General features: G+C 40.1%; 1 protein-coding gene across 9 annotated transcripts in view; it reads left to right on the forward strand.

Moving 5' to 3' along the window:
* The window catches only part of LOC118617124 (LIM domain containing preferred translocation partner in lipoma), a 635781-nt gene that overhangs the window by 193401 nt on the left and 419827 nt on the right, over positions 1 to 22553 (forward strand). Inside the window, exon 1 of one of the 9 annotated variants that reach the window (XM_036242750.1) lies at positions 10169 to 10238. The exons of the other annotated variants lie outside the window; for them this stretch is intronic. Coding sequence (XP_036098643.1) covers positions 10203 to 10238 — 36 coding nt within the window. The 5' untranslated portion in view covers positions 10169 to 10202. Of the gene's footprint in view, positions 1 to 10168; positions 10239 to 22553 lie in introns of those variants that run through there. 9 annotated transcript variants of the gene reach the window in all.

The following is a 22553-nucleotide window of genomic DNA, read 5'->3' on the forward strand; positions in this document are numbered from 1 at the left end:
GAGATGCAATTCCGTCCATAGCAGTTTTAGTTTGTTTAGGTTTCCTTTGGACTCATGGCTTTAGATGTGTCCCTTACATTCATTTGACAAATTCCAGACAATCAAATAGAAGTTCTAAGTATCCAAACTGTAGTTGACCTATGAGCCCAGATTAATCCCTCATTGTTGTTTCTGTACTGCTCATGACATAGGCTTTTGCAAGAAGAGGGATTTTAATGGCCATCTGGTTCAAGGGCTATTACATTAAGGATGAGTTGTCCATGCGCTTTCTGAGATTGTTTGCACAATTTCCTTTGTAATTTTTTCTTTATTAATTTTATGGAGAGAGGAGGGAGAAGTAGGGAGAGATGGAAACATTGATGAGAGAGAACATCGATTGGCCACCTCCTACATGCCCCCCACTGAGGATTTGTCTCACAACTTGGGCATGTACCCTGACCAGGAATCAACCTGGTGACCTCTTGGTGCATGGGTTGATGCTCAATCACTGAGCCACACCTTGGCTAGGCAACAATTTTCTATATTTGGTGGAAATGTATACCCTCCTGATCACCACCTGCATAAGATGCTCAAGTGGTTTATGTTCCTCCAAAGAAGAAGAATCACTTATATAATGATTTAAACTTTTTCTTTATATCACTCAGTTTCTATAATTGATCCTGATAGATTTGGAAACTCAGTTCTACAGCAGTTAAGTCATCCTGCCCAAGGTCACAGAGCTAGTAAGAGACAGAACCTAGAGTCAGACCCTGCAACCTGATGCCAGCGCCCTTGCTCTGCACAGTTTTGCATTCTTAACCTTATGCCCTTTGCATTACTCTGTTTAGACCCTGGAACTGATTGACTCTCTTATAATAAACGTATAATAGAGGCCCAGAGAGAAGTGGAACATGTCCAAGATAGTGCTGTGATTAAAGATATAACTGTCAACATGTGACAACAACACAAACAAACCCAAAGTCAAACCGGGAGACTTTAACACGTATTTTAAAGTTAAGTTACTTATGAAAGCTGCATAATTTTATTAACCAATGTCACCCCAATAAATTAAATAAAAATAAAATAAATGTGTAAGTCAAATAATAAGAGATAAAAAAATAAATTAAATTCAACTAAAAATGCTCTTTTCTGACCATTGGTTCTGCCACTGATGCTTCCCTTCCCTCCCTCTCATCTTGTCTCCTTTCCTCTCTCCTCCTCTGTCCTTTCCCTTTGCTTTCTTGCTTCAATGAGTACTATTGAGTGCTTTTGTCGTTCAGAGCCAAGTTGGAATTATTAGAAGCGGAGTGTTTTACTGTTCCTAAAATGGTTTTACGGTCAGGAGACCTGGGGATTATTCCACGCCTCTCTATCCTAGAAGGTTCTCAGTGGAGCCTTCACACGTGAAGCAATGTTGAGGGAAAGCCAAGTGCAGGAAGCCAATGCCTTACCTTGGTACTGAGTAGGCTCCTGATATCCGATTTGGGGTTCCCTTCACTGGGACAGGCAATAATGAAGGAAGTTCCACTTTCATGTGCGTGTGGAATAGAATGCAAGAGACGTGGAAGTGGGGTACAGACTGATAATCCCCTGAAGAGGGGGTGGGGGAGAGAGATAAACCACAGAACTTATGTGCATGTATGTATGAACAATGGACATGGACAACAAAGGTGGGGCCAGGGTGGGGAGGGAGGAGGAGGGGGAAATCAGTGGGGGAAAAAGGAGAAACATCTGTAACAAAAATAAACTAATTTTAAAAAAAGAGAAAAGAATGCGAGTTATTAACATTTTTCAGATTTGAGGATTTTGCAAATGAATTGCTTGATGTCCAAGACTGGAGTTTAGAAGAAAGATCAGGACTAGAGTTGGGATTTGTCAAAATATAATGAAAGCATAGCAATAGACAAGTTGGCTCAAGGAACTTTTAAAGAGAAAAAAAAAAAATCCTTATTTCTCCTTTTCTGCTAGAGTGTGACACCTTCCTCAAGATCCATTTGCCCAGATAACCTTTGCTAATCGATCCTGAGCTAGGCAGTGTCCATCATTTTGGACTCATGTAAATCTCCTTTTGTCATTTACTTATGTGTTCATCCAGGTTATATGGATATTTTCTAAAGCTGAAAGAGAGGTGGCAGAATCTAGTGGAACTTGTATTTATTTAGAAATTAGTAGACCTGTTCAAGTCCAGGCTCAGTTATTTGCTATTTGTGTGATTGATTGATTGATTGATTGATTGATTTTCTCTCAGAATCATATTCCAAGCCTGTAAAATGAAGTTAATAATATCATCTACCTTGGCTATCTCAGGAGTTGGTGTTTATCTTCTGACTATGATAATGGACTTGAAAGCTTTTTGAAAGGACTCTTTAAATAGATCACCTTTTTCTACATTTACATAGAGTAATCATGATGTTTGTTTTCACTCTCCAGGTAAACTCCAAGGTCCTTTGAATTTATATATACTTCTTTTGTAGCTTCCTCAGTAACTAAAACAATGAATGCTATGTATATTAGATGTTCACAGGCGTGGCTTTAACTAGGGTCTTTTTTTCTTTTTTTCCTCTGCTTTGTTTTGGGGGAGGGGTTGTTGTTATTGTTTTAGCATTGTTATTTTTATTTCTTGCCCTTTATTGATTTTAGAGAGAGAGGAAGTGAGAGGGAGAGAGAGAGATAGAAACATTGATGAGAGAGAACATCAATTGGCTGCCTCCTGCTTGCCCCCCACTGTGGATTTGGCCCACAACCTGGGCATGTGCCCTGACCAGGAATCAAACCTGCAACCTCTTGGTGCATGTGTTGACAGTCAACCACTGAGCCACACCTGCCAGACTAGCATTTTTTTTTTTTTTTTTTTTTTTCTAAAGAGTTTTTCCTGGAAGTTAGTGGGATGTTAACTTCTTGAAGAGTTCATGTTTTGACTTTCCTGGTCCCTTCTGTGGTGTCTTACTCTGCACATGTGCTGTCATCCCACGATCTAAGAGTCTCCTGACACTGGGACTCTTCCCCAGCACTGATGACATTAGTGTTCTTGCTGACACTCCGAAACCTGTAGCTACATAGGGCTCAACTGCCTCAGAGACAGGGTTCATGTATGTTTGGTTCAAGTCAGTCGGCTTGCTGGTTCTGCAAAGATGCCGTTCTGTGTTTTCCAATGTTGCTTACTGGTGTTCAGCATCTTCTTGCTATTAAAAATTTTTTTTCAGTCTTTAGTATGAAATTACTAAATTTTGTCACATTAAAATTTGATGAGAGCCCTGGCCGGTTTGTCTCAGTGTCCGCCTGCAGATGAAAGAGTCTCGGGTTCAATTCCTGATCAAGGGCACGTACCTGGGTTGGAGGTGCGGGAGGCAACCAATCGCTTTGTCACTCTCACATCGATGTTTCTCTCTCTCCCTTTCTACCTCCACTCTATCTAAAAATTAACGGAAAAGTATCCTCGGGTGAGGATTTAAAAAATAAATAAATAAAATTTGATGAGGATTACTTTATTTAATCTAATTCATTCCATTCTGACTTACACTCACAATACACTCTCTTTTCCAACTTGTTGTGGTACATTTGTTCGTAGACATAATCAGGAATGATACCAGACATAGAGAGTATTTTGCCATGTATTAGTGGGAAATTTAGTTTGTTTGACTTATGATGTGTAATGTAGGCAGCATGGACACACAGAATGCATTTAAATTTATTTTTGAGTAAATATTATTCTTAATTTTCTCTACTTTATCCTCACCTCCTTAGCATGGTTTGCTACAAGTAGATATATATTTTATTTAAGAAACTGTATTTTCTCTACCAGGCACTGTGTAAGATGCTTTATGTCTTTAAAAGATGATTAAAGAATAGTTCCGGCCCTGGCCGGTTTGGCTCAGCGGTTAGAACATTGGCCTGCAGACCAGGGAGTCCGGGGTTCATTTCCGACCAAGGGCATGTACCTCAGTTGCGGTCAGTCTCTGACCCTAGTTGGGGTCATGTGGGTGGTAACCAGTCGAGGTGTGTCTCTCTCACATCGATGTCTCTCTCTCTCTCCCTCCCACTCTGTCTGAAGATAAAGGTTAAAAAAAAGACTAGTTCTGCCCTCAAGGAACTTTGCCTCTGGTGGAGGACACAGACATCTTCACAAGAAGGTTCTAACAGTAGCTGGGCTAAGGCACTTTCAAAACCAAAGGCACAGAGTATGCATTAGGAGTATGCGAGAAAAAAAGATTAAACTTGAGTAGAGACTTTCAGGAAGTTGCCAAGTATATTCATTTTTCATTGTATTTTTAACTCCCAATTTCTAACTTTCTGCCAAAACGATTCTTCTTTTATAGAGAATTTTAAAAATTTGTTGAGGTGACATTTATTAATAAAATTATATAGGTTTCAAGTGTATAAAACATCATCTGTATATTGCATTATGTGCCTACCACCAGAAGTCAAATCTTCCATAACCATATATTTGACACCCCTTTACCTATTGTCCCCCCACATGCACACATTCTCCCTCTGGTATTGAATATTTACTTGGCTTCTGCCTCATTCCATTGTCCAGTCCTGAAATTTTTATTTTATCATGATTTGAATAATAGCAAAGAGGAATGAAAGATGTACGCCTTTGTTTTAGAAGGTGAGGAACAACAACAAAAGGTTATGAGGGATAATTGATGATTGATAATTGATGACATCAATGTTTAGAAAACCACAGAAATTAGGGAGAAAGGCCTGTAGAATGTCAGGAAATAGGAAATCACCAGCCACTAGACATGCTTGATCAGACTCTTGGAAAATGTGTTTTCAAGAGACAATGCTGCTTGCCCTGGCTGGTTTGAATCAGTGGTTAGAGCATCGGCCCACGGACCAATGGGTCGCGGGTTTGAATCCTGTCAAGGGCATGTACCTTGGTTGTAGTTCATCCCCGGCCCTGGTTGGGGTCATGCAGGAGGCAGCCAGTCAATGTGTCTCTCTCACATCGATGTTTCTCTCTCTTTCTCTCTTTCCTCTCTATCCTTCCACTCTATCTGAACAAAAATGGAGAAAGTGTCCTCGGATGAGGATTTTAAAAAAAAAAAAGATACAATGCTTAAATCACAGTGCAGACACACTCATATATACACATACTTACCTCCACTGGGATCTAATTAGAATCCTTCAAAATTCAGAAACCATTAGAATGCAGGTGGGCTCCAAATGTTATCTTTAGGCATTATAAAATATTAGACACTAATTATGGTTATCCATTGTGTATATAGGTATCTAAACACCTCTTCTGCCAATTTGTTCTCAGGCTGCAGTGAGAAAAACCAAGGAAATCATTCTCATTAGCTGTGAATTTTGAAAGAAGGTTTCCCCCTAGAGTGATAATGTTGCACATTGAGACTTTGTTGGTTCTAAAGTGAGCAATGCCAAAGTTTACCCTTATATTAAGTTAATTCTTAACTTAAAATTGCTTTGTGACTTTATGAGAAAATGACTATTTGTACAAAAGCAAGCTTTTGTAGAAAAGACATACTTTGATGTCCTCTACTCTGTTGAACAGCCTTATTTAGAAAAGGAGTTGAATTCAAACTCCGGCATATCAAAGCATGTTGTAGGATTTTTAAAGCCATTGACTCTTAGAGCAGTGATCGGACATTGTTATTTTTATATACTTATTTATAATATATGAACATATTAAAGTGACCTCAGAGTTTATTAACCCTTAGAAAAATTACAACATAAAATACTCTGTAGAAAAGAATATTGCTCTTGAGTCTGGAGACTGGGTTTAGCCCCAGTGCTGCCTGGGACTTGATCTGTAGGCCTTGGAAAAACCGACTCACATGCCTGAGCCCCATTTTCCCACCTTTAACAGCAAAATCATTGCAAATTATAGATCTGGAAGTCACCTAAAAATTGGTCCCCACTTTTTTAAAAAATTGTGTAAATAATGTTGCAACACTGTGTCAAGCTCCAAACATTTAGTAGAAAAAATGTCACCCGCTATTCCACCACCTTAATACAGGGGCAAGCTGTCATTTTTGTGTAGTATTCCCTTCCAGTCTTCAGCTATTAGCATAAATTACCATGGTGCTGTGTATCACTGAGCATACGACATCAAGCGTTTTTCATATTGCTGCATATTCTTGAATGATTACAATTTTAATATCTGTTTAATATTTCGTGTTTATCCCATATCTTAATCATTTCTCTATTTTTACATATTACTATGATTAACATTTTTATGTACAAATGTAACTTAGTCCATCAAAAGTCTTGATGTTGGTGGGTTGAAATATCAGGGTCTAAGGTTAACATTTTATGGTTATTGAAACTTGCTGATGACTCCTGTTCTAAAAAGGATGCTTCTTTAACTCTGCAGCAGGAGTATGTGAGTCAGTGTCTCCCAGTTGTGCAGCATTAGATACATTGTTTCTTGGTGTTAGCATTGTTTTTAGTTATTGTGAGGTTAAACATGTCTCTTCACATCTCATTTCTAGCTCTATTTCGTATATGGCATTGGAAAATGAATCCTTTGCAATCCTGGGGAAGCTATGCATAGCAAAACAAAGAATAACTATATTAATGAGAATTGTCCATGGCTTGTATAAAGAGGTTCTAGAATGTTTGGAGTCATATAAAGGACCCTTTGAATAAATGGAAAGACATATCTTATCCCTAAATGAAAATACAAAGGTTGTTAAGTAGTTATTTTTTCTTACATTTTATGTAATCTCAAGACAACACTCAAGTTAATTGTTCTTGAATATTAACCAAGAAATTCAAAATTGTTTTGATAAAAAACAGACAAATAGCTAAGAGAAATTTGAAAAACAAGAGTAATGAGGAACAGGGACCAGCTGGCCAGATGCTAAAGCACATTATAAAGCAGCCCTAATTGAGATGGTGAAGTGTTGGTGATGGACTAGATGGAGGCCACTGCAGTAACATAACCCACCCAGAAACAGAGCAACTGGGTGTGGAATTGAATGTGCAGTAAAGGTGCTACCTCGAAACATTCTCCAAAGGCAGGGTTATTCTTATGGCATTGGGATCATTGGTAGGCACTAGAGAAAAAGAGTTAGGTCATGAATATATATCAAACTAGACCACCCTGACATGAACAAAAAGTCATGTTAAAAAAGCAACAACTGGCAAGGGGCGTAAGAAAAAAGAACATATTCATTATATCTGTAGCAATTGGAAGCAATGACAATTTTCAGTTTAGGACTGGAGGTTGCAGAATTTTTCAGTAAAAGGGCAGTTGTGAATATTTTAGGCTTTGAAGGCCCAGCGGTCTCTGTCTCTACCACTCAACTCTGTCACTGTGGCACCCAAGTAGCCGTAGACAAGTTATATGTCCAATAAATAGAGGACATATCTGCTTATGGGGGAAAAAATATTTTTTTTACTTTTTATCTTTACCCAAGGACATTTTTGCATTTATCTTCAGATAGAGCAGAAGGGAGGGAGGGAAGTAGAGAGAGAGAGAAACATCGACGCAAGAAAGACACATTGAGTGGTTGCCACCTGCACGACCCCATCTGGGGCTGGGGACAAACTGCAGCCGAGGTGCATGCCCTCAGCGGGAACCGAACCTGGGACTCTTAAGTCCATGGGCCGACACTCTAACTGTTGAGCCGAACCAGCCAGGGCGAAATATAATATTTTGAGCATCAGGTTCTCTACTCATCTAATCCCAAAGTGAATTTGATGAGTTTTTCAACTATTTGACAAGTAGTATCTCATTGTTGTTTCAATCTATATTTCCCTGACTGCTGTTAAAGCTCTTCATGTGCATGCACTTTATTTTTGTTTATTTTATTTTATTTTATTTTATTTTAATTTTTTTGCTTTATTCATTTGCTACTGAGTTCTTCTTTTGAGTGAATTACAGGAAGGGTTGATTTATTGAGCTTATTTTTTCTCTTTGTGACGTGATATCTCAAGACCCTGGAGACCTCTGTGCTAACTCCGAGCCCATGCAGACCATGAGGGCACCCATTTTGCTTCCTGAATTGTAACTCTTTTTGTGACTGTGTGCCCAGGGGCCTGGGACTTGATTGTTAGCCTCCATCTCACCTGTGTCCTTGCTTGACTGCTTGCCAGTAGCTGAGGGTGGAGGGCTGCTTTGCCTCAGTGGTTGAGTGGCTTGGGCTGTGATAACCTATTGCTTAGGTTGCCTCCACCTTTGTTAGAGTTACTTGTTGCCTGACTATTACCTGAGGCTGTTGATGTCCTTTGGGTCCTGCAATCCAGATGTGGGCGTGATCTATCTGCCTTTGTATTTCTGTCCCTTCAGTTGAGCAGACCTAAAGTTGGCTTCATACCCCCCAATTGCACTACTTCAAAGAACTATCAGTATTATGTTTCACTTCTGAGTTACGACCGTTATTTCTGTTTTCCAAGAGATATGTCTGAGAAAGTAAGTGGTGAAGTCACACAAAGATTCTTCGAGGACACACACTATGAGATTATTGTAATCACGGAGGTGGAAATGTCCTCTTTTGGTCCAGTGTCCCCAGGTCCCTGGTGTGCCACAGTCACAAAGGCTGCTCCTGCCCCCACCTGCGATCTTTCCATTGTTGTGTGTGCTACAGGAACTGAGACGATTATGACAGAGCTGAGCTGGTTTCTCTTCTCGTTTGGACATCATTGTTTGTCACAATTCTGATCACCATTCTTCCCCCACATTATGAAATTGTAAAATCACGGCTATATTTATATTTCCTTTTACTGCTGGGCCTTGACAAGTACTATTCATGGCTTTCCTTTGAAATTCCTTTCTTAATAATCTTTTTGTTTTAAAAAACACAGCTATATCTAGATTGAGATCTAGATCTAGATTTATACCATGTGCTGTTCACAGAATGCTCTTGTGTCCAGTCTGCCACCGGACCCTCGTGAGCACCTGTGAGGTAAGGACAGCAGACACTCTCCATTTCACAAGTGAGGACAGGAAAGCCCAGCGAGGTCCGAAAAGCCTTTACCAGGCCATCTTCGGAGCTGGTACCAAAACTGCCAATTACATGTATGACCTTGTCTCTCCTGACTTTTTCTTCCTGTTCTTGAAGCTGCTTCTCTTTTTTGAGTAGCACGGATGTTTTTGTTCAAGACGTGAAGAAATTAGTGATTTTTTCCCTGAGAGCACTAAGTATTACTGCATTTCCCTGATAGTTCTTTCCCCCTGTGGTTGGTCTGAGTACTTGCAGAGAGGATGGTACGTGTGAACATCGCCCTGTTCATCAGGCAGTGAGGCAGGCCTTTTCCAAGGAGAAAGAGATGCCGAAGAGACCGTGTTTGTTCTCTGGCCTTCTCCGTGACTTTGGATTTCCCTCCACAAGGCATAACATTTGGGAGTCACTGATTCCTGTTCCTATTTTAACTATATGGGATTTGTGCGTTTCGTGACCTTTGGGTTCTGACCTTCAGATTTAGAGAACTGCAACTTTAAGAAGTTTTGTTAGGACCTGAATCCAAGTACATTCCCTCATGAGTACAAACACTCAGAATGTGGTGGAATGTTAGAGTCTGGAGGGACTTTCATCTGTATAGCCTTCTTGATCAGAAAACATGGCCGGTTAGTGATAGAGCTGAGGCTGGGATCGGATGAGGCTTCCTACTGGCTTGCTCCCTAACACTGAGTATCTCCCCTGTGGTAGCAGGCCTCTTCCTACCCGGCTCGGGGCTCTGAGAGAGAGGCACTGCGTGTCTCTGTGCATGGCTCTGCTCCCTAGTGCTGACCAGAGCACGTTGCCTCGGCACTAAGGATTTGCTTGCACAGTGCACGATTTGAACCTGCATCCTGTTGATAATGTGGCAGATTAAATTTTAAGGATGTTGACATGGTTTTGCTATGGGAAACAAACCATTCTAGCTACTTTCAACAGGAAAGATTTACTATACCATGTTAGGTGATTCAAAAAAATTGGAAGGATTATGTAGAGAGGTTAAAGGCTGAGCTTTTAGTCACGAATCCCAGAATCCATCTAGTTACTACCTTTTCCACAATCAGCACAGCAGGCAATCATGAGGCTAAGACACAGCTGAATACAGCACCGTCCTTGTGAACCAAAGATGAAGAAGCCACAGTTGGGGAGGCAGTAACTGGGCCCTGAGACGTGGAGCCCAGCTACTCCCTCTGCCACAGCTGCTTCTTGACAACCTCAGGGCTGAAGACTGAATGTGAGAATGTGGATTCAGAACAATCCCTGGTCTCCATGGCCATTCTTCCAGCAGAAAACAGCAGAGGTAGCGGGAACATGGCCTCCATCTTACTTTTGTCTTCCAAATCTGAAGTCAGTACATTTCTTTTTTTTTTAATTAATTAATTTATTTTTGTTACAGATGTTTCTCCTTTTTCCCCCACTGATTCCCCCCTTCCCTCCCCACCCTGTCCCCAGCTTTGTTGTCCATGTCCGTTGTTCATGCACATATGCATATAAGTTCTGTGGTTTATCTCTCCCCCACCACCCCCTCTTCTGAGGGTTGTCAGTCTGTACCCTACTTCCACGTCTCTGGGACGACCCCATTCCTCAGACTGTTATGTTCATTATATTCCACAAATAAGTGAGATCATATGATACTTTTCTTTCTCTATTTGGCTTGTTTTGCTCAGGATAATACTTTCCAGGTCCCTCCATGTCGTCTCAAAGGATAAAAGATCTTTCTTCCTTACAGCTGCATAGTACTCCATTATGTCAAGTCAGTACATTTCTTTTGGCAGAATCTCTTCTGCAATCAAATGCTACCTGCAAGGTAGGCTCTGCCACATGGCAAGTTTGAGTGCCTGTTCGCCATACCCAGCACAGTAAGGGTTATGGTTTCACATTTTGAATGTGTCTTCCATAAGGCTCCGTGTGTAGTAGATACTAAATTGAGGGTGGATTTACAATGATATTCTATGAAATCTCTGTTTGGCAGAGATTATATAATCAATTATATAACAGAAGGGAATGCAGCAGCTTCACTCTAGGGAATCCCTAAGGGGAATTCCTATTTATCAGAAAAAAGGCCATGAGGAGGGAAGATCCTGAGCTGGGAGAATCTTCTGAACTGTTTTGGTTTCAACATCTTGGAAAGTACTATAAGGAGACACACAATGTTATGATATAACATTGCTGTTGAGAGTTCCGTCTTTGGCCAGGGCTGTCCACGTTCCATCTTGTGCACCCCCCCCCCCCACACACACACCCCTACACCCCTTTGGAGTATATAGTTATTTATTTATTTATTTATTTATTTATTTATTCTTTAATCCTTACCCAAGGACACTTTTCCATTTTTTGTTCAGATAGAGTCAGAGGGGGAGAGAGAGAGAGAAACATCGACGTGAAAGGGACACATCGAGTGGTTGCCACCCGCACGACCCAACCAGGGCCAGGGACAAACTGCAACCGAGGTACGTGCCCTTAATGGGAACCGAACCCGGGTCTCTCGGGACCGCAGGCTGACGCTCTAACTGCTGAGCCAAACTGGCCAGGGCTGGAGTACATATTTAAAATTTGCAATGGAAATCAATATAAAATAGCTCATTTAAAATAAATTAAATAGACACAGCCTGTGGGCCTGCACTGAATGATTTTGACTTTCTTTCCCTTAACTCTTGTGTAACCCTTATCTGGAAATGTAAATTGGTGATAAGTAAATGCCCTCCGCCTTTACTCTTATACCCTAGCGACTCAATTTGGACACATTTCATTTCTGTTGCTTGTCCACTCCCTTATTTGTCTGTTTCTAATTAAGAATCAGACAAACCTATCATCCTTCTATGTGGAACCAAGTAGACCTGATCAAGTAATCGTAATATGATGGGGGAGAGGGTAGGAGTGGGCAGGTGGCACAGACATAACTGAAGTAAATCGTCTGATTTCCTTAGAGAAGGCGACATTCTTTACTTCAGGAGAAGGAGGCTGAGTGTGTAGGGGAGTTTGCTACCGTCTTCTGCTCAGTTTCTACCGTGCCTTGCTTTCTGCTCCTGCAGAATCACTCTGGCCCGTTCATCCCTGTTCAGTGGGCGGCGCGCTTCTGGTGCCGGGAAGCCTCCAAGGCCCCTGCACATCCTGCTGCAGGGTCTGCTCTCCTGCACATCCTGCTGCAGGGTCTGCTCTCCGAGACCCTGCAGCAGCCAACCCAGTGTGGGAGGCCTTTGACCATACAGAGGCTGTGGGAGAGGACGTTTGCAAGAGTCTCTTGGATTCAGTGACCAAAACCTCATCTTCACAGTGTTACAAGTAAAGTCACTATATAAGTTATCATCCAAACGGGAACACTTTCGAGAGTGAAAAGAGACACTGTTAATAATTACACCGAAACAGCAGGTATAAATTGGATGTATGGTCACCCTAGTTATGAGGAACTGTAGCAAACATATTTGAAATGTGAACGAAAATGATTCAGAAGCGGAGCTTGCCTCTTTGTATTCCCAAATCCTTAAGTTACCTTCTCTTTTATCTACTAATCACTTGCTAAGCACTGATAATAAGCGTGATTAGCAAAATACAGGAAGGCACCATCTTTGTTCTTTATTTACTTAAAGTCACTGTTGTAATGTTTTAGAGCAGCAGGTTTTTACCTGAATCAGAGCAGAGCTGTCATGGGAAGGTAAGGGGCACACACTCAGCTCTCTGTATCCAGGCGTTTTGCCTCTATGGATTCAATCAATGATGGTTCAAAAATATTTTTTTGTATGTTGTATTGTGGCTGTTGTGTACTTACGTACTTAGTCCTATAATGGTTACACTGGTACTGAACGTACAGACTTTCTTTTGTTCATTATTCCCTAAACAATACATTATAACAAGAATTTACATATCATTTACATTATATGAGGTATTATTAGTAACCTAGAGATGATTTAAAGTATACAAGAGGATGCTCATAGGTTACAAGCAAATACTATACCATTTTATATGAGACTTGAGCATCTTTGGATTTTGGTGTTTGACGGGGGTCCTGGAACCATTCCCCTTAGGGGTGATGGGACTGCATTTTATACTTCCCCTACAAGTGAAATGTATTCTGCCAAGGACAAAGATTCAAGTAAAGTCTGAGGAACTGTTCTGTTAATCAATCGATTCTTAGGGTCTTTTTAAAGATTTGGCATGAAGAAACCATTTTTTACTAAAGAACTGTTTGAAAACTATAGGTTTGAGGTTTTTAATTCTATGTTATTGTTCTAAAGCTCAAGACTAGTTAAAAAGAAAGAAGAATCGGACTTTTAAAATTTGGAACCCAGGACAATAAACTAAAGAGGAAACTAAAAAGCTACTTTTAATATGTGTAGGTCTGCCATATGTATGGGGACTGTGGTTACAGAGGGCAAAGGTAGAACAGGTAAGTGGTTCTCCTGGGAATACAGGTTTCAACTACACATAACTTTCTAACAGTTACAACATTTTTGCCAGGAAGGGGCTGTCTGTCTCTTGAGGTGTTGAGCGCCTGGTCATTGGATATGTGTAAGCAAACATATAGATGACTTAAATTTCAACTTAAACTCCACATTAGAAGAAACATCTTCATTGACACTTTGGATATTAAACTTCTCTATTAGTGACTGTTGTGTCTTTGCTTACTACCTTAAAAATGTCTACAAGTGAAAGTGTGTGTGCTTTATTTCTCAAGAATATTAGCTAATTTAGTACATTCTTCACACATTGCATCGTCTTTTTTGCATGGCAGTCAATGACTGATAAAAAAGCAGAAGATACAATACCCACACTCTCGTCGAGAGAAACTGAGAAGGGAATAACATTCACTGATGTCATTCTGAAACCTGGCTCATTTTCACTCAGCTGCTGTTGGTCAACGCGTACCCAGTTTTCGTCTCTGTTTCAAAATCTTTGGATAAAAGTGGAACAACTTACAACGTGATTTGAGAAAAAGGTCACTAGTTGAAAATGGTTTCAATTGTTTTGCTATTAAATGTGAAATTGCAAAACTAGCTTCTCTTACATAATTTGAATTTATAACACATTCTGATAAGAAGCTTGTCTGTTTTTCATGCCGTTTCAAATACTGAGGCATTTCTCCAGCCTCTTGGATTGGTGTTAAACAAAAAGTTTATTTCAGAGCATATACTGCATGAAGTTGAATCTCTTTGTTTTTTAAAACTGTATTCTCATGGTCCTTAAAGATTGAAAATGTGTATCTCTCCTTTCTCCCATTTTATTTTTTAAATATCTGGATATTTTTATTTAATTTAACAACATCATTATAGATTTTTGGTTTAATAAAAATTTAATATGGGAATTAAGCATTAGAAACACAATGTTTAAATTGGAAATTTTAATTTATAATAATATTATTACATAAATTCAATAACATTAATTCAAATTACAGTGTCCAAACTCTATGCTAAGGCTTAAACTAGTTTATGACCAGTAGTTGTGACAACAGGATACAAACCCACAGTTGACAGGCGAGAGTTTGTGACAATATAATGTTCAGAAGGCTGAAGTATGATAGGAGCTCTGTGTCTTGTTGCTGTGGCTGCTCTCAGCAATTTCTGTGGCCTGAAGAAACATTGCTTCAGAGTCCCATGCAACATTGTCACATATAAATATGGCCCAAGATTTGTCAAAACATGGGCTCATTCATTGAAGACAAAATTAAATATTTTTACTTCTATAAGTAAAAATACTTCTATAAGTAAAAGTACTTCTATAAGACCAGCTGTCCATGCAGAGAGCAGTCATATCTAAAACAAATTTTTTTTGTTATTTTGTTTACTTTTATTAGACTACCAAAGTGAATTTGTAATAAAGAAAGATACAAACAAAATTATTAAAACTTTAAAAACATTAAAACATCCCTCAACTGCTAGTAAAATTTTATGGCCTGTCTAATGGGCATAACAGACTTGTAAACAGATAACTAAAATTCAGTGTTTATGTGTTTTAATACAAGTTTGAACAAGTTGTCAGGGGAATGCAGAGTAGGGAGCAGTAATTAACTTGTGGATTTACCCACTTAGCTGTGGGTTTGGAATGAGATGATTCCAATTATCACCAAGGAGATTACCAGGCCTCATCAGAGATTATATTGGTGATTTTTCCCACTGTCCTGTTTTCATCCTAGGGGAGGGGCAAGATATAAACCAGGATTTTAAACCCCTTATATATCAGAAACCTTGTCTTTATAAATCCAGATTTCCACTTTTAAAAGTAGATGTGCTGAGTTCAAAGGACCCAAGGTATTGTTTGCCCCTTTTTCTCTGCCTTGTACAGAAACAAACAAACCATGTGTTGTTAGAATCAGAGATATAGAATACATTTTTCTTAAGAATACATATTTTTGAAAGGACAGTACATCCTACAGACCAGCCATAGCACCATACACCATACATGTTTTTGCAGGAGGGATGTTGGGGATCATCCTCTTAATGCTTATTATTGTAGAGCTGGAGAAATTGAGGTCCAGAGTGGGTAAACATTTTCTGGGTCACTTAGCCAAGTACAACCATTGTTGTTACATGCGACCCAGAGTGCAAGGTTGGGGTCATATGACTTCTGTGCTCATTTTCAGTGGCATGGCTACTGACTCTTTTGGGAGAGAAATTCTTTACTACGTGTTCATTTCAGTGACTTTTACCCAATCATTTTCATTGTTGTTCAGCAATCAGTAGACCAACTAGCTTTTTAAAGGAAACTTGCCCCCTGCAAACTCTTTTTGGAAGAAGAACTAGGTTTGAATCCCAGTTCTGATGTGGACTAGCTGCTGTGTTAACTTGGATAAGCAACATCAGGGGCTCTAAATCTTGATTTTTGAATATTCAAATTAGAAGGAATAGATTAATTATTGATTCCTCCCAGCTGAGACTCTGTGACCTCCTGGCATTGAATATCCTGTCCTGTCTGTTGGCATCATCTCTATTGTCCATGACTGATAGGAATTGTGGCCACAAAGACCAGTTAGTTAGTAATTGGTTTAGTTCCATTCTCTCCTTTACCTTCTCCCAAGAGTCCTGGTCTTTCTGATATTGTTTCCCTGTCTGAGCTGATTGTTCCCTTTTCAGGTGACATTCTGAATTTATAATGAAAATGAAGTGTGGAGTTAGTCTCCATTCTGCCTCACTTCTTTATCAGAGATCACTGTTTACTGGACTAATGCTTCTCCCCCTTGATGCTTATAGTTTACCTGAGATCTTCAAATGCAGTTGGCAACCAACAGTGTTGCCAGTATTGAGGATTAAGCCTGTAGCGTTACCTTGTATCCATATTAACTTTGTGCAAGGCCAGTTGGCGTTTAATGTGTTGATTCCTTTCCTACCTCCCTGCATGTTACACTCCCTGGTCAGTGGGATTCCTAGGAGCTGAGGTCATTTTGCAAGAAACCTATTCTCACTCAGCTTGCAGACTTGCAGGAGGAATCATGGAGCATGGGAGTTGGAAGGAATGGTAGCAAGCATCTAATCTTTAGTTTACAGATAGGGAGAGATACTGAGGTTCAAGGAGGTCCAGGGAATAAAATCATAAAGCCAACTAGTGGCTGAGCTAGAAATTGCACCTAAGTCCCCTGCATGGAAGTCCAGGGCTTTTTCCAGTATTTCCAACTGTCTCTCAGATAGTCTATATAAAGGTTTGACATTTCTGTAATGTTGTTCTCTAGTCACCCCTTCTGAGTAATACCAGCTGTCCATGCAGAGAGCAGGGCACTTAGCCAGTGCTGGGCCAAAGCTGCCTGTAAAGAGAAGTTGAGTGAACACACTGACATTTTCAGCCCAGGGCAGATTCTGCTTTGCCCTTCTGGCTCTCATCTGACCTGGTGCCTCAGTGGAAGAGTGATTACATTTGCTGTTCAACTAACAATTGTGTGTAATTTTCAGCCTGCCTCATTCCTTAACGTTATCTTCCCACGCCTCCATCACATGCCAGGGCATATTTGCTTCGTAATTACCCTGGTAGGGACTTACCTGCATCGTTTGGAAAAGGTTTGCCTAACGTACTTATTTACTTGTGCATAATAAATCTTGATTGATACCTTGGTAATCTCTGAGATACATCTAAAATGCACTCCCACAATGGAGAAGATTGAAGAGTCAGGGAAACGTGATGGAAAAGAAGAAAGAAAGAAAAAGAAAGAAAGAAAGAAAGAAAGAAAGAGAGAGAGAGAGAGAGAGAGAGAGAGAGAGAGAGAGAGAGAGAGAAAAGAAAAGAAAGAAAGAAAGAAAGAAAGAAAGAAAGAAAGAAAAGAAAGAAAGAAAGAAAGGGAGCACTGTGTTTCCTCGCTGATGAGATAAGCGAAGTATGGATGACTTGGAATCTCCATGGATGACTTTTGCATTTTTTTGGCTTGTTTTATAGTCAGGCTCTTTCACAGAATCATAAGTTTGTGAGTAGAGGTGTCATTAATACTCATCTGAGCCCCTCACTTTGTTTTTAGTGTTCTTTTCAGAAGAGGACACTGGGATCCCAGGAAGAACCAAGGTTGCACTCTGACCTCATGGACAGACTGTAAGCTAAGTCTGAATTCAGAAGATCAGGTATCCTTTAGCTGAACATCAAGAAGTAGCAAAGGATGGGTAGCTGTAGCCACATAAGGAAACACATTGTAGCATTTTAATAGATTGTTAAGAGGGCAGTTTTGAAATTCTAGGAAGGTACTAGCTTTGCTATATAGTGGGAAGATAGTGAAAAACCTTCAAAGTTATAGAAGAGTGTTATTTAAATTGTAATTATTTGTTTAAATGATGAGACTGTTGCTAAGGGACATGAATACTAAATTTTAGTCTGCCATCAACTACTTCTGATGTTTAAGTCCTATAATACCTCAGTTTCTCATTTCTTCTACCACTGATAGTGATATTAATCTCTGTGTCTTTCTCCAGTATTATTCATTTATTCAGCACTCACCAACAGTTAAGTCTTGGGTTTATTGCCAATGGAGATTTAGGGACTAACACGTGATTTAAAGACTGATATAAGTGCTCAAAGTCAATTATACTCAACCCTTGATTCAGAATGTGTACATAAAGATCTCTGGATGAGACCAGTATACGGACAGTTTTGAAATCCACTATTTTGATCTTTGAGCACTTGGTGTCAGATGATACCATGTAACGGTTGATTGTTTTTAAATTTTGATGATCTAAGTAAATGTTTAAAGAAGAGTACAATATTGATTTTAGGAAAGAAGGAAAACTTGAGCAAACACTCATTTAGTTCTATTTATGTGGAGAACAACGATGACAGTCACATGGTGTCTTTAGTGCACCCCAGTAGCTTTGTTAGTATTACTGTTACCTTCCCTGTAGCCCTAAGTTTTCCCACCTGTAGAGGAAGGGTTTTGGTTACCACATGGCCCTTTGTAGTCTTCCGTGTTCTGTTGTGCATTGATTCGTGTGGTCAGACTATCAGCGCCATCAGCTTGTGACCCTGGGACTCATGACGGTTTACGTTTGATGGAATAGAGCAGAGAAGACATTTTGGCAAGTAAGATCCAGGAGCTGGGAATGCGAACAAACTCTACTGTTTCTAAGTAATGGCTTCCTTTGGGTTGTGGTGGTTTCCTTTACCCTTCAGACAGAAGGGTGGTACCGTGGTGAAGACCATGGGTATGTGGTTGAAGACTTATCCCCAAGCTTCAGCTTTGATATTTGAACACGTTAATTCTTAAAGCCTTAGTTTCTAGATCTGATGTGAATAATGATAATAGTACCTCATATAATGGCTCTGAAGGTTATGTGGCCATTAGAAAATTGCTTAGCCTATAGTAAGTACTTAGTAAACACTGGTTATTTATTGTCAGCCTGTGGTGTTCTGGTACCTGCTAAACAGCTAGGAGGAGACAAAAGAGCATCAGACAAGGTAATAATCGAAACTTCTTAGGTTCTTCTTAATTTCTTTGCATTTGACTACAGTTCCTAAAAGACCGGTGCTTGGGCACCCCAGCTCTGACTAGCTTCAGCAGCAGGCATCTTGCTGAGAGGAGGGCTATTTCTCTTGTTTTCCTCTCTTCTCATTGTGTTTGTGTATTTTCAGAGCCTCTGTGGAGATCTTCCCTTTCACTTCTTGATTTCATGATGATTATAAGCTTACAGTGAAACTCATCTAGAACCAGAGGAAGTAAGGGAGGGGTACGTTTTGGTCCAGCAAAACCAGTTCTCACCACTACTTTTTTGTGTTTACATTGGGTGTTTCTTTGAGAAATACCAACTAAGAAACACCAACTGGCATGTTCTAGTTTACTTCTTCACTAAACTTGAGATTCCCTCAAACCCTTTTATCAAAATGAAGGGCTGTAATTAAGATTTCAGAGAAGGAAAACACTATAGCATGTTAGAGCTGATTGGACCTTATAGACATTCATTTTGCAGATAAGTATCCTTTCTTGTTGAAGGTCACCTGGCAAAGCTGAGGCCAGGACTGGGGCCATGGGGCCTCTGATGTGTTTAGTGCCTTCCCTGGATTCATCCTGCATGGATTCGTCTTCCTTCCATACAGTTTTCACTCTTATTAGATTCCTGTTCAAAGATAAAAGTTCTGGCTTCTTATTTCTCTTTATAAAACTTTTAATAACAAGCTTATTTTATCTTTCATACCTTTTCCCTAAGTAATCTTCCTAAGCCCCTCATTTTAGTGTAAGTGGTCTGCTCCACGCCCCATAGAAACGCCTTATGTTTTCCGTGAGCTCACAGTATTTCCAGCCATTGTCCCTGTTGCTCCATTTCCCTTTTAGGGCCATCTGGTTTTCAGAGTCCTTGTTAAGGGCCAGCCTGTGCTGGCTCCTGCGACATGTTCCACATTTTCTGTATGTTCTGTGTGTTTCTTTTTCTCTTTTCACATACATAAATACACCTCCCTCAGGTAGGCTTTAAGCTTATTGAGTATAGGATGAGAATCTGACTTATCTGGAGCTCCAGTGCTAGACCAATAAATACGTTCATTCACTACATTAACAGAAATATTTACTGAGTACCTATCATGTATTAGGCCCTGGTATTACAGAAGATAATTACTTCTCCTCTCAAGGATTCAAGAGTGTAGTGTGAGGCGCAGGCAAGCAGAGAGGCAGAGGGTGTGAGGAGTGTGGTGACGGCAGTGTTCCAGGCACCGTGGAAGTGTAGGGAAAGGGTGTGTGACTCGCATATGTCTTTAAGGGCTAGCAGGAAGGGATGCTCAAGATCTAAATGATGCATAGTAGATGGCCATCATGTTAAATTGAGAATTAGCTTGCTTGAAAGGGAACAGAGATAAAACCCAAAGATTCAGTAGAATTTCCCACAGAATGCAAATGCTCAGAAATGACTTCAAAAGAAGCATAAAACTTCTACAATTATGAAAGTTATTGGAAATATGATGAAGATTTATTATTTAAGAATTTTTTTATATCTAGATGACATTGAATTCTGATAAACCTTTAAAGATCACACAATTTCATTCTCATCACTAAACACGATCAAAGAATAGAAAGGAGGCAGAACCCTCATATCTAAACTGAATAAAGACAAATAAAACAAGTAGAGAAAAAACACTGCAGAATGATCTTACTTATTATTATATGTATAAAAGTTCTCTATAAAATAGTATATTCAATCTATTAATATATTGTAACACTACAACAAATTGAGTAGGATTTTCTTCTAGAAGTGCAAAGCTATTCAATATCTAGAAATCTAGCTGCTTGATTCATTATATTGCTAAATTAAGGGAGGGGAAAAAGAGTTAATTATATCAGTGGATGTTAAGGAGGGGGACAGAGAGATTCTCGAAAGGGATGAGTAACCAAGGAGATGAGCATTCATTCACTCACCCATTCATGCATCGCATGATTTTTCTAAGGGCTCCTAACCAGACACCACGCTGGTAGGGTGAGACCACTCATGAGCTTCCAGCTTATTGGAGCAGATCGGCCGGTGAAAAAATAGCTTCTGTGTGGACTGTTGTAAGTACGAAACAAGTACTAGAAGATCCCAGACTTAAGCTACTCCCATCGGTGGGAAATGTTGATAGCATCAGAGACATTTAAGCTGGGTCCAGATGAGAAAAAATGCTCAGTAAAATGTAAAATGTAAAATGGCATTGTAGATGGTGGGCACAGCGTGAGCCAAGGTTCCGGGTCATGAACATTCGTTACAAATCCTGGGAAGGGTGTCACTGTCGACATACTGAAGAATGACATGAGAAGAGGCTGTGACGGTCACCTGCAGCGGCTACTTGGCCAGACCCCGGCATTCTGAGGAGGTGGCGCTCCCGGAGGAGCCTCCATGGGGAAGGCAGTACGGGCTCATCGATGGTGCTGGGGAGGACTGAAGAGAGGGTGGAGCCAGTGGTTTGCAAACTGATGCTTAGGTGTCCAGCTCCTTCCTCTCCCAGGGTTCCACTGTCAGGGGGCAGGTGGGATTGCTCTGGAAATGGGCTGCTTTGCTTTCAAAATCGCCACATCCTATACGAACCCATCTTTAAAGTTTCTATTTTAGAATAACTGTAGAGTTACAGAGATGTGCCAAGGATAATATTAACCCATTTTTTAAAAATGTACAAGTAAAACTTATACTACAGGAGTGCATAGGGCATTACCATTTCCAAACCTTTATTTCACCCTACTCGGTCCCCACTTATACTCACTGGAGTCATGTTGAAAGCAGAACAAACACTTTTATCCCCTTTTAGTAGAAGACCGAGAATCTTTTTATTTTTTTATTTTTTTTTATTTTAAGTCAAAAAATTAAGCAAAACCAAAATTAGTGTTTCTCAACTCAGAGAGTTTGGCTTGTTTTTTTTTTTTTTTAAATCTTCGCAAATGATTCTAAATGCAGCTAGGTTTAAGAATCGTGAGTAAGCCAGACATTCGTGGATGCTTTTTTATATTGGTTTTGTGCTAGGCCTTGTAATGATGATTTAGGGATGCATAAAATATGCTCCCTGCCCTTTCAAGGAAATCACAATTTAGTGCACGTATATGTACACAGCATGTGCACAAGACACAGTTGGGAAGAGGAAAAGAGGCCCTGTAACCAAACTGAAAAGCCAGTTACTGGCTTCAGTAACAAATCCTGATTGTCAATTTAAAGTTCTTTTCATTGGTATTAATGTTATCTTCCTTTTTTTGTTTTTTTTTTATCCTCACCCGAGGACATTCCCCCATCTTTTTTGTTCAGATAGAGTGTGTGTGTGTGGGGGGGGGAGAGAGAGAGAGAGAGAGACAGAGAGAGAGAGAATAGCATGGAGGTGAAAGGGACACATCGAGTGGTTGCCTCCCGCATGACCCAACCAGGGCCGGGGACAAACTGCAACCAAGGTACATGCCCTTGGCAGGAACCGAACCTGGGTCTCTCTGGACCGCAGGCCGACACTCTAACCGCTGAGCCAAACTGGCCAGGGCTTCCTTTTTTTTTTTTTTTTTTAATTCTCACCCAAAGATAAGTTTTAAATTGATTTGAGAGAGAGAAAGAGAGAAACATGAGAAACATCAAAACATCAATCGGTTGCCTCCCATACATGTCCCCACCAGGGATCAAACCTGCAACCTTGGTGCCCTGATTGGGAATAGAACCCACAACCTTTTTTGGTGTGTGGGATGATGTTCCAATCAATTGAGCGACCTGGCCAGGGCAATGTTACCTTCTTTTATTGAGAAAACTATACCTCCATCAGTTACCTTCTCTCCGTTGG

The sequence above is a fragment of the Molossus molossus genome, unplaced genomic scaffold (assembly GCF_014108415.1).
Source record: "Molossus molossus isolate mMolMol1 unplaced genomic scaffold, mMolMol1.p scaffold_m16_p_5, whole genome shotgun sequence".
Classification (NCBI taxonomy): Eukaryota; Metazoa; Chordata; class Mammalia; order Chiroptera; family Molossidae; genus Molossus; species Molossus molossus.